An 11,634-nucleotide genomic window follows, 5' to 3' on the forward strand; every position below is an offset into this window, starting at 1 on the left:
GTGAGACATAAATGTTACATGCAGTAACCTAAACCCTCGTCAATCTAACATTATTAACTGTCTGCGTAGAGTTAATTTTGGAGTAAGGTGCAAGATGTGTACTTGAACTTTACAAATGATGTAAGTTGTGTACCTGTAATTCGAAAATAGCAAAATATGTACCTGAAGTTACCAAAATCTTGCAATTTGTGTACAGCCGTTGACTTTTTTAACACCGTTAGTGGAATCTTCTTTTTAAATGCAAGATGTGTACCTGATGATTGGAACTTTTTTAACACCGTTAGTGGAAACTTCTTTTTAAATGCAAGATGTGTACCTGATGATTGGAAATGGTGCAATTTGTGTACCTGAAGTTTGATAATAACAAGATGTGCATCCGAATAAATCCGTGCAAAATGTTTCATATCGTATTTTCGTGCAAAATTGAATATATATATTAACTAAATTAAATAAACTAAAATATAATATAATATTTTTAGATAACTATTAAATATTTATATAAAATTTATAAACAATGTTAAAATATCAAGTATTATTTTAAAAATATAAAATATTATTAAAAAATAAATATGCACATATTTTTAATAAATATACATATGTTTAGGAGAGAGTATGGGTCGGCTCGATTTTTGCGTAAAACTGGAACTGAAATCATAGTTATTCAGTTTTAAAAATAAAAAACCGTAATCACAACCAAAATATCAGTATCTGTTTCGATTTTAAAGACCTCGATTCGGTTTTTAAAATAAAATAAAAAATAAAAAATAAAAATTGTAGAATTTAAGTAAAAAAATTATTAAAAAATAATTTTTTTCCTATAAATTATTAGGTACAATAAAATCAGTAAACTAATGCAATTTCTACAGGTTCCCGAAGTAGATGAAATTTTAGGAAAAATGTATGAGATAAAAGTGAGTCCGGTGAGCATAACTTAATTTTTTGACAGTTGCATGTTAATTCTTTTAAAGTTTTACTACATTTTCTAGTTCTAAAATTTATATAAATTATAAATTATTTTTTATTTATATTAATAATTGGGTCGGTTCGGTTTTGACCGACTTTTGACGATTTTAGCTCAGTTTTGATTTTAATTTGGTTTTTTGCCCGCCCCTACATATATTTATTATAAATATTAATATTTAATTAAAAATTTACATAATTATTAAGTCGTGTACTTCTAGGATTAAAACAAAATCGATACAAAATCTCGATTGTGTAGTTTCGTGTACAGTTACTTCGTGTAATGTACCTAAAATGTAATTACAAAAACTAAATTTTTAGCTATTTCCGTGTCACATATTTCTTGTCGTGTAATAAATTTTCGAATTTATTATATTATATTTTATATATAATAGGCACAATATGGATAATATTCAAATTTTGATAGTCATGGTATCGGCGATGGTATCGGCGATCAATGTAATAAAATTTATTATATATTAAAACAAATAAATGAAACATAATATATAATTTGAAACGGTTTTTCATCCGTTTCTAGATAATTTTAGCTGTACGATACCTTTTAAATCATTGCTGAATTAAACATTATTCAAGATTGAGTGGAAATAAAAAGAAAAACTAAACTTGTTAAATGTTGTGATTCAATTTCAAATTGATTCCTTTTTTAATACCATTTGATTAATCAATAATTTTAAAAGAGTGCATTTTAAAGTTATGTTTTTTTACTTAAAACTTTAGGTGCACAATTTGTACCATTTCGAATATTTAGGTACAGTTCTTGCATTTGAAAAATAGTCTCCACTAACGGTGTTAAATGAAGTTAACGGTTGTACACAAAGTGTATGTTTTTTGTTAACTCCAGGTACACATTTTGCTATTTTCAAACTACAGGTACACAAATTGCACAAATTAGAAAATTTAGGTATACATATTGCATTTTACTCTTTATTTTGAGAGTTCTGTATTTAAGCCTAAAAATACTAATAATGTGACACATAATTTAGTCAATTATGCTTTGCGGACCAAAACAAGTGCTTTATGGGTAGGGTTGTAATTTTTTTTTGAAAAATCCGATATTCGTCCGAAAAATCCGCATCCGTATCCGAGAAAAAGCGGATATTATCCGAGAAAAAACGGATATTATCCGTATCCAAATTCGGGATATTCGAATCCGAAACTAGATACATACATGATATTTAAATTATATAAATATAAAATTATATATATTTAAAATTTATTTTTTAGTTTATAGTGTGTATATATTAAATAATACGTTTATACAAATTTTATATAATTATACACTTACTTTATACATATATAAATATATTATGTGTATTTAATCGTAGAAAATGTTCTATAATTATCGTCAAAACGGTAGGGGTAACAAAAAAAATTCAAAAAATCCAATATTCGTCTGAAATATCCGTATTCGTATCCGAAAAAAGCGGATATTATCCGTATCCGAAATAAAGAGGATATTATCTGTATTCGAATCCGATGATTGCAGAACATATCCGTATTCGAATTATCCTTTGTTGCCGGTTATTGCTTTGACATTAAATTTGGGCTACCTCTGTACTGGATATTTGTTTATTAAAATTTATTTTCCTTAAGAAAAAAAAAATGAAACACCAAACAGGCCCTAAAACATTGAACTTATTTACGGTACCGTTGTTGCATGAAAAAAAAAAATTAAGGGCCCATGAGCCATCTATAAGAAGCCCAATGATGTGGATGCCTCGAGACCACCGCGTTTATCATCGTATTATAAAAGGCCAACGCGACAAACCGATAATAAACAATTTTCTTGAAATTGGGGGTAACATCGAAAACTAGGGCTTCTCTATTCTTCTCACCAAGGTACGCTATCTAACTGTTTTTTCTAGATTGTACCATTTGTATTATATAATTATTGTAATTTTATTTCAATCTTTGTTGCATAAATCTACATACCCGTCCCACTGTATAATAATACACCAATTTGATTTTGTTTGAAATCTTGTATTCCCAAGATCTAAAATTTCTGGCAAATTTGAATCTTTTTTTAATTTAATACTAGTTCATACTTTAGTCATGTATGGTTTAGAAAGTGTTGTACTGATGCTGATTTATTGTGTTATGAGGTATGCTACTTGAACTAATTTTAATCGAATACTCATTAATTTATTGGCAATAATCTATTTCTTGTTTGTATATTGTGTATGATTTGTGCTACATAATTTGTTTGTGTTGCTATATAGTTTTTGGCAAACATTTGTTGTATAAGCTGTCAAGAGTTCGTTTTTTATGGGTAGGTCATACTGTTAGTTTTATGTACTTGTATTACGTTGGACTTGCCAACAGTCTTTATCTTTAATTTTTTCTTGCAATCAAGGATGTTTCGTATATGGCCTTTCCTTGTCGGACTTGACAAGGAAATTTTGTTTGATGAACATTAGCTTGTTGGGCATACTATAGAAGGAATTTTTTTTTTAATGGATATAATTGATATGTTTTTTCTCTGCAGTTAAAAATGCCTCGATATGATGATCGGTATGGGACCACTCGTTTGTATGTTGGTCGATTGTCATCTAGGACAAGGTCAAGAGACCTGGAGCACATCTTTAGCAGATATGGGAGGTAATAACAAAATTTTCTGTATATTCATTTGTGCATGAAAATCTAGTTCAATGCTCTAATGCGCCAGTTAATGTTATAGTTCACTTCCAGTCATTTTGAGCCTTGTATAGTTATATCTTGTTCTGAAAGTTTTATGTTTGTGTTCTAATCTCTATAGTAATTGTTTTGTTTTGCCTATATATAATTTAGTAAATAGTAATTAGTTGAGATCATGATCAGTGATAAATTCTTATGAAGGTTACTAGTCTGTTTTATGCCTTTTTAAATGAGATATGGAACCATTACCAGAGTTCAGTCCTCAGACAATGCTGTTTCGCGGATATTACTCCTAATTACTAATAATAGTTGAATCTAGGATGGATATAAGTTTGCCAGACTTTTTCTATGTCCGGGTGTCATAATAAAAAATACTATCTGTAAAGAATCATTGTACCCCTAGATTGTTTTAACCAGATGATATTGTTGAAGGTTTTTGGCCTTTTCCTTGACCTGGAGGTCAATGGTGGGAAGGTGGCCATGGTGGAATTGGTGGAGTCTTGCCAAGTGTTGGGAGACATTGGCGATTCCTTCTGTAGTGTTATTGACTTTTTATGCAAGCACCATTCTCAAACTGGTGTTTAGTTCGTTTTACTTTTGGGGCGATGTATGATGCACTTCCAAAGATTAAGTAATGATGGCCTTATTGTTTTTGGCAACCGTTTCCGCAGAGTGCGAGATGTGGACATGAAGCACGACTACGCTTTCGTTGTATGTATAATTTCTCCTTCTCTTTTGTAATTACAGTTTGGCAGTTTGCTGATAATGTTATATCTGATTTTAACTTTTAAAAAATATTGGTTTTCCTTTTCCATTTGTTGGTTTCTGCTTAATTTCAATCGGCAGGATTTTAGTGACTCGCGGGATGCTGATGATGCAAGGTATAGCTTAAATGGCCAGGAAGTTGATGGAAGCCGTCTGATTGTGGAATTTGCCAAGGGAGTAAGCACTCAATCTGCGTACTTGTTATAGTTTCCTTAACCGTTAAATCATAAGTATAGAAGATTAGCTTTCATAATTCGGAATTTGTGCCTTGTGGATCTTTTCATAATTGATCGAGTCTCAATCTTGATTGATTGAATGGCATAGGTATGTTGAGATAGACTGTAGGCTGAAGTGACCCAATAATTGGGTTACATGTTTGGTTATTGATAATTTATCTTGAAATTGTGTATGCTGAGGCAAACCAATTGTTGTGATACATGTGTGGTTATTGAAAATGTTTCTTGAGATTGTGTATGCCTTAATTTTTTCTCAATTTTTTTTCTCATCTATTACGTTTGTATTATGGTGTATGCAATATATATCTTCCAGGGGATGAGTTGTATTGCAGGGTTAGATAAGGTCTATTGTCTTTGGTTTTTATGTCCAGAAATTTGATTGCACTTAGAGGACTACTGATGTTCATGTTTTACTGATGCAATTAAACTGCTTATGGTCTCTGTGCTTCTTTAAGATGGCTCATATAGGGTCATTATTGAGCTAGTGAATCGGCTTATATATCTAAAGCTGTTGGCTGCTTTGTGGAGGTTGAACTGGTGTAGCCAAATCATGTTTAGGCCTCTACGCTGGAATTATTTTCATTGTGTCTTTCGGATCTTTACTAAAGTATCTGATGTTTTACATTGTATAGGTTCCACGCGGTCCAGGGGGGTCTCGAGAATATCAGGGCAGAGGCCCCCCACCCGGGTCTGGACGTTGCTTCAATTGTGGCCTTGATGGGCACTGGGCTCGTGATTGCAAGGCAGGGGATTGGAAGAACAAATGTTATCGATGTGGAGAGAGAGGTCACATAGAGAGGAGCTGTCACAACAGCCCTAAGAAGCTTAGGTAATTTATAAGTATATGGCTGAATATGGTTTCTATTGCCCTGCCCAAGACTTTTGTGCTATGTTTTTTTTATTGCTCGAGCTTCAAATGGGTTTTCTTCAACTAAATAATAGTACTCTTAATAGTTTGTGCTTTCATCTACAGCCGAAGTGATAGGAGTTATTCAAGGTCACCGGTAAGATCACGCTCACGCCGCCATGGGAGAAGCTTAAGTCGGAGCTATAGCCGCAGCCGCAGCTATAGGTTAGCTTCTTGTTCAGCATTTAATATGTTACTGTGTGTATACTTGTGCATGGATGAGCTTGCATTGGGCCATCTGTTGTTAAAGGATGCAGTAAATTAATCTATTTTCCTTTTATAGCATATTTACATATATTGTTTAATAAGTTAGTTCTTTGTTTGTTGACAGTCGATCAAGGTCTCCAAGAAGAGATCGCCATGGTGAACGTGACAGGAGGCGGCGGAGAAGTCCTAGCTACAGCAGAAGCCCGGAGCCAGAGAGTTCTCCACCTCCCTCCAAGGCGAGGAAGAACAGTCCAACACCTGTCACGATTGAGAATGCTAGCCCTTCTCCAGAGAGAGCCAAAGAGGCTACTGAACGGGATGGGTCTGAATACAGCGGGGGCCTTCGGGGTAGGAGCAGAAGTCCTTTAAGCCCTGAAAGGGATAGTCCCATCTCTCCAAGGAATGACAGCCCTTCGGAAGCCAATGGCAGAGCTAATGGAACAAGTCGTAGCCCAACTGCAAAAGATGACGAGAGTCCAACTCATGATGATGATTACAATAATCGTTTCTCCCCTAGGGGCAGCGAGTCACCTTAGGTTTGCTTAAACATTGGAGGAGGTTGGCTGTATCTTTGAAACCTGATGACTTAATCTTTAAGAGTGTTTGCTAGTAATTGAAATAGTACTTGTTCAAGACTGCTGATATTTGTTTTGTTATTTGGACATAGAATGGTGTATGAGCTTCTGGAATTGCTTTTCTAGGATTGGTATTGGTTATGTTAACTTATTTTAAGCAAGCAGCTTGTTCAGATGATAAAGAGAAAGGAATGTTGCAACATTTTTAGCACTGAACATTGCGAAGTAGCAATGAGGTATGAAGCCTTGCTAGCCAAATTCAGCACAATCTTCTCTCTGTTGAGTACCTGGCTGAAAGTTAGGTGAAAATTGTTCATTTCCCACCCCCGGTAAAAAAATTAATTATGAAGGGATTGCAGGCCGTTTTTTTGTTTTTTTTTAACACATGCCCGTAAGTAGTAAGCATAGCTTAAACCTTAAAGTTTGGCTCATTTCTCAGATGAATATAATCTTTCCGTATATTATGATTGAACATGAATAAGCAAGATGGGGCTAAGCGGATCAAGTTGCAAGAGATGCTCTCATAAGAATGGTATCAGACTTTCGGCTGTTTTCTTATTCCCGAATTTCTTATCTGCTTACTGCTTTATTCTCTGTTTTTGTTTGATCCCCTCAACTTTAAATTCCACCTTGAAAAGATGATATCTCAGAAGGATCTTTGGTTTTTTAATGGAGGTGTATACATAATACTTCCTGAGAACCTGGTCTACACGGATGGGTCCACTCTACTGATACTATTATTTTCCTTTTTACTCATGAAAGTGATGATCACAATCTCGAATAAGCATAAACTACCTTTTCCAGAAAGGGGATTCTGCACTGCAAAATGGTATTTTATATAGACATTTAAATTAGGCGTTGTACGTAGGAGTTTGAGCCTTGGGCAAAAACAAACAAAATTTGAACCTTGATGTATCCTTGCTCTAGTTCAGAGCTTGGCATAACAGGCTATAAATCTTGTTATCTCAGTTGGCATAGCAATGACAATGAAGACATGGGCTTCTATGTTGAGCCACTTTCATTTTGTCAGGAAAATTCCTATTACGAGTCTGGTTTTCGTAATTACAGGGTTGTAGAGGATGATGTAACTGGGCATTCTGACCCTACTTACCAGGACTTGACGCCTAGTCGTAATGCTTCTGAAAGTGCCATTCTGCTGGGAGATTACTTCTCCCATTTCGTTTGGGATGAATATAAGCTCTCCGATGGTTATGATGCTTTTGGTGACAGATTCAACGATACGGAAATGGTAAAGAATTCATCCGAACTTGTTGGTTGGAATGAAAATAAGCTTTCTGAAGGATTTGATGGTTTAGATATGGTAAAAGATCCATACAGACACAAAGAACTGTACGAAACTTATGAGTCTTCTGAGAAAGAGAGAGGAACACAGTTTGAAGTTAAACATATTCTTCCTTGGTTTAATTGTGATTTCGGATTCCAATATAGGGTGGATGAGGACTATGGTGCAGCGGAACCCAAGTCAAAATATAGCCAGAGTTGGGAATCTTGGGATGAGATGGGACTATATGAGAAAATCTTTGGCAACTGGCATTATATTTCAAGATCGGACAATGAAAGCAGGGTAGAACCTGGACCTGCTTGAACTTCAAAGACCAACTTGGGAACTTTGAGTCTTTTTTTTCAGGGATAAATTATAGAGCTGGGTCTTAATTGCACCAAAATGCGACATGATATGTTTAAATAAATCAAACAATAGAAATTGAGCAATCCTTGCAAATTTCAGTTATTTATTTCGTTTGATGGGCTGAGTCATTTCAATTACTTGTGCTTGTGAACCATGCCAGTGTCAGGAGTAATTACTAATTAGGGTATAATCTCATATCTACATTTTCCATGTTATCAAGCAAAAAATATAATACTGTACATATAGCTTATCTGTGGTTTTAAACAAGGCAATCAAATAGAGCCACCAAGAGGGCCAATACCCAACTCATCCTCAATATCATCACCCTCCTCAAAAAGTCTAAGAAACCGAGCCTGCTCATTCTCTCTCTTCTTTTTCTGCCAAAACTTGTATGCAGCTACCAATCCACCAATAAGAACACTTGAAACTAAAGCACTTACTAAAACCACCACAGTCCAATGCATTTTCCGACCTCCATCATGCTGTTTGTTATTATTCTCTGATGAGCCAGAGGAGTGCTCTATATCTGTAAAAAAATTACTAAATGAAGCAAGTATAGATTTAATTAAAAACTCATGTACTTAAATATTTTATAGTCAGTACACACATTTGCAAGTCCATAAAATGTCCTATAATTTTTGGTGTCAACTGTATGACAGGTATAAAATGTTTCATTAAAATGGAATAAAGCATAGCCCATAGGCATATTATCATATGCTAAAATCACTACTCTTAAATACGACCTCCGCAAGAAGCTAACTTAAAAATAGTACATAAAACTTATTAACCAGATGCTGATTAAAAAGAGATACCTAGTAAAATAACCTTTTATTTGGCTGCTTAACTTATTGCAAACATCCAAACATTCTAAATGCAAACCTATGAGTTTCCTGACAAGCTTAATTATTTACTGTATGAAAATAAGAGCACCAAGATATTACTAATTAATGAAACTATATACATATGCTTCCATCAAAAAATTCAACCATCACCACAATTTTATCTTATTTTTAAAACCATTTTTTAGTGGGACGTGTACTCTGAATTCTAAATTTGGAATCGAGGCCCCTGATTAACTAAGTTGTACTGCATATCAGCCTCACCTTCTTTGATGGGTACACAGTCCTGACAAGAAAATGTAGCATTAAATTCCTTTTCCACAGAGTACATATACTTGCCATCAGGGACTGTAAAATCATCCGGACAAAGTTCCCACTCTCCAAATACATCAGCAGATTTCAAGCTGTCTTTTTCGTAAAATCCACATCTCTTGCATTTTTTGTTTTGAAACTCTGTCAGAGGCTGTAAAAACATCAAAAGTTTTCAATTTAAAAATTCCAATTATACAGAATGCTTTCTGTTATCAAAGGAACCATATTTAAAGTTCAGCCATGTGCCATATAATGTAGAAAGACTTCGATAAAGTTGGAAAAGGTGAGGTAGAGCTAGGATGCAGAAACAATAGGTGAGGTAGAGCTAGGATGCGCAAACAATACTGGATCTCATAAAGGACTTGATTTCTGATACTAAATGGAAATTATATATGTTATCCATATATAAAGGGGGTGATTACGTAATAAAAGGGGTTCTGAGTTGTTAAATAATCAACCACACTCCATTTCCGGGAATTAGTATTTTTTGAAAAATTTTGTACACCATAAGTTTTTAAGTTTGTTCATGATTATCCCCGACATCAGTGCTTTCAGTAACAAGTGGCGGCAATGAGATTATGATGTTAAAGTTCAGAACATTTTATATTACCAGCATGTACAGATTCTTTTTCTGGGGGTAGGCAGGTAAAATGAACTTATCTAAGAGCTTTACCGGACCAGGGAAGCATGATATATCAGATAAAGCTCCTAACATTAATCCACATTTACACTATAAATTATTTACTTTTCAATTGTACACTTACATAATAAATGTTATGAATCTACAAACTGACACAGAAAAAAATTTAAGAAGTTTTATCATGACCCCTTGTTCTGGTGACAGAAATTACTTTGTGCACCAAGGTCTGAAGAAGAACAAGCAATAGAATGGAACTACACTTGGAATTTTTAATAAAGAATATGATCAAGCCAGAGTTATGAGTGCGAGTTGAAATTTGCAGGGAAGGGGATGGATGCAAAAGAAAAGTTACAAAAAAATTTTTGGGACTGGGATACTTTCCTTTCACACTCCATTTTCCTAAATAGGAAGTCGCGTAGAAAGGGTAAAGCATGCTAATCAAATTTCAAAAACACCAGCCAAACAATACCCACATCTAAAAATCAATAGTGAAGAACGTAGTTTATATTAACACAAAAATAAAGACAGAGTGAAGTAATGACAACGAACCTGCCAAGATTCTCGACCCCTGAAGGTATAGATGACATTTTTTTTCTTGACATCAGGCAAAAATGTGTTGTTTTCCCCTTTACAGGTGAAGTAAACATTTGGTTCAACTGGTAGCCATTCATGGGTTTTAAGAATTTGTATAGATTGAAGTGTAACAGACGCTGTTGCTATAAATTCTGCCAATTATATAAAGAAAGAGGGAAAGTGAACTTACATCCAACATGAAACACTGGCGGAAAAAGTTATGTATCGAAACAATGGCGTTGAAGGAAATCAACGAAACCCCTTTAAAAGGTAACCTTTAGAAATTAAATAAATGGTGCTTACAGCCGGATTGCATAAAAATGACATATTTAATCTTAAATAGCATCTACTTAACCTTTAACTTAATTAGCATTTAACGAAATGGACACATGTAAACAGATAAAGAACAATCAATTTATTGAGATTGTACAGTATCAGGAATCAAGTTGGATAAGCCACGTGTATTGTTAAAAAGCAGTCTGATGATATAAACTAGAGCATTGTGAGGTTCTTATAAACTCCGAAAGTAAAAGCGCAAAGCATTCTCAATATATGAATTAAAATATAAAAAACAATCAGAGAAAAAATTGATTTGTTTAAATTGTACAAATTGCGATAGTTAAAGCAGCTGAGGAAGATATATAGATACTAGTGTTAATGAAGAAAGAGGGGGGGTTGTTAGTTTGTTACCTGGGAAGCAGCTGAGGAATATGAAACAGGGGAGGAGGAATAACAAAAGTGAAGAAGCCCTACAAGTTAAACGACGACGCATCGAGGAAGATAACTATCTATGTATGCAAAAGAAGGTGTTCTATATTGAATTCCTCTGGGGGAGAACAAGTGCTGTTGTGTCTTCTCTCCTTATTGTAAGTTGCCAGAATGACACGTTAGGTCGTTCCAGAAGTCGTTGACCGTTTGTTTCTCCCTTTTTATTGCTAGTTTTATTTTTTATTAGTGCCTCCACTGATTTTAATTTAATTTGAATTGTTTTTTTTTTATATTAAATTATTATTTTGAATTAAATTGATAGTGCACTCTTCATTAAAATTGGAAAATGGTTATAAAAATCAAAATGTTATTATTTCATTTGTTAAATAAATATGTTCATGTTTTTTTTGAAAAAAACAAAGGATGTTTGGATAGACAAAATTAATAATCCTTGAATGGTTCTAAAAATATTATATCCAATTAAATTTACTAAAGTCAAAAAAGTTATATCATTAGTCGATAAAATATTTGTTGAATAAATGAATTAGCAGGATGACCCGTTAATAAATAGGTTGGGTTAGTGTCAAGATTTTGACAGTAAATATTTTT

The 11,634-nt window shown here is 33.8% G+C and overlaps 2 protein-coding genes across 3 annotated transcripts; one reads left to right on the forward strand and one right to left on the reverse strand.

The window, feature by feature from the left end:
- Nucleotides 1-2,701: 2,701 nt before the first annotated feature.
- On the forward strand, nucleotides 2,702-7,898 carry LOC141720626 (uncharacterized). 2 transcript variants are annotated; one of them, XM_074523138.1, is made up of 7 exons: nucleotides 2,702-2,820; nucleotides 3,467-3,579; nucleotides 4,287-4,326; nucleotides 4,462-4,557; nucleotides 5,249-5,445; nucleotides 5,590-5,688; nucleotides 5,855-7,898. In XM_074523138.1, exons 2-7 carry the CDS (start codon nucleotides 3,473-3,475, stop codon nucleotides 6,264-6,266), a joined length of 951 nt encoding a protein of 316 aa, XP_074379239.1. In that variant the 5' UTR covers nucleotides 2,702-2,820; nucleotides 3,467-3,472; the 3' UTR covers nucleotides 6,267-7,898. The 2 variants fall into 2 exon arrangements, with proteins under 2 accessions (XP_074379239.1, XP_074379240.1); XM_074523139.1 differs by lacking the exon at nucleotides 2,702-2,820 and having other exon boundaries at nucleotides 4,048-4,326.
- A 130-nt stretch (nucleotides 7,899-8,028) lies between these two features.
- On the reverse strand, nucleotides 8,029-11,218 carry LOC141720627 (uncharacterized). Its single transcript, XM_074523140.1, has 4 exons — nucleotides 11,008-11,218; nucleotides 10,294-10,469; nucleotides 9,057-9,255; nucleotides 8,029-8,479 (listed from the first exon to the last, which is right to left on the reverse strand). Exons 1-4 carry the CDS (start codon nucleotides 11,087-11,089, stop codon nucleotides 8,226-8,228), a joined length of 711 nt encoding a protein of 236 aa, XP_074379241.1. The 5' UTR covers nucleotides 11,090-11,218; the 3' UTR covers nucleotides 8,029-8,225.
- Between the last annotated feature and the right edge of the window lie 416 nt (nucleotides 11,219-11,634).

This window comes from Apium graveolens, chromosome 4 (genome assembly GCF_009905375.1).
Source record: "Apium graveolens cultivar Ventura chromosome 4, ASM990537v1, whole genome shotgun sequence".
In the NCBI taxonomy this organism is placed as follows: domain Eukaryota; kingdom Viridiplantae; phylum Streptophyta; class Magnoliopsida; order Apiales; family Apiaceae; genus Apium; species Apium graveolens.

Coding starts and splice junctions, on each gene's coding strand:
- LOC141720626 (XM_074523138.1), top strand. CDS start 3,473: ATGCCTCGATATGATGATCGGTATGGGACCACTCGTTTGTATGTTGGT. Junction 3,580..4,286: donor ATCTTTAGCAGATATGGGAG/GTAATAACAAAA, acceptor CCGTTTCCGCAG/AGTGCGAGATGTGGACATGA. Junction 5,689..5,854: donor AGCCGCAGCCGCAGCTATAG/GTTAGCTTCTTG, acceptor GTTTGTTGACAG/TCGATCAAGGTCTCCAAGAA.
- LOC141720627 (XM_074523140.1), bottom strand. CDS start 11,089: ATGCGTCGTCGTTTAACTTGTAGGGCTTCTTCACTTTTGTTATTCCTC. Junction 10,470..11,007: donor ATTCCTCAGCTGCTTCCCAG/GTAACAAACTAA, acceptor TATAATTGGCAG/AATTTATAGCAACAGCGTCT. Junction 8,480..9,056: donor CTGTGTACCCATCAAAGAAG/GTGAGGCTGATA, acceptor ATTTTTTTACAG/ATATAGAGCACTCCTCTGGC.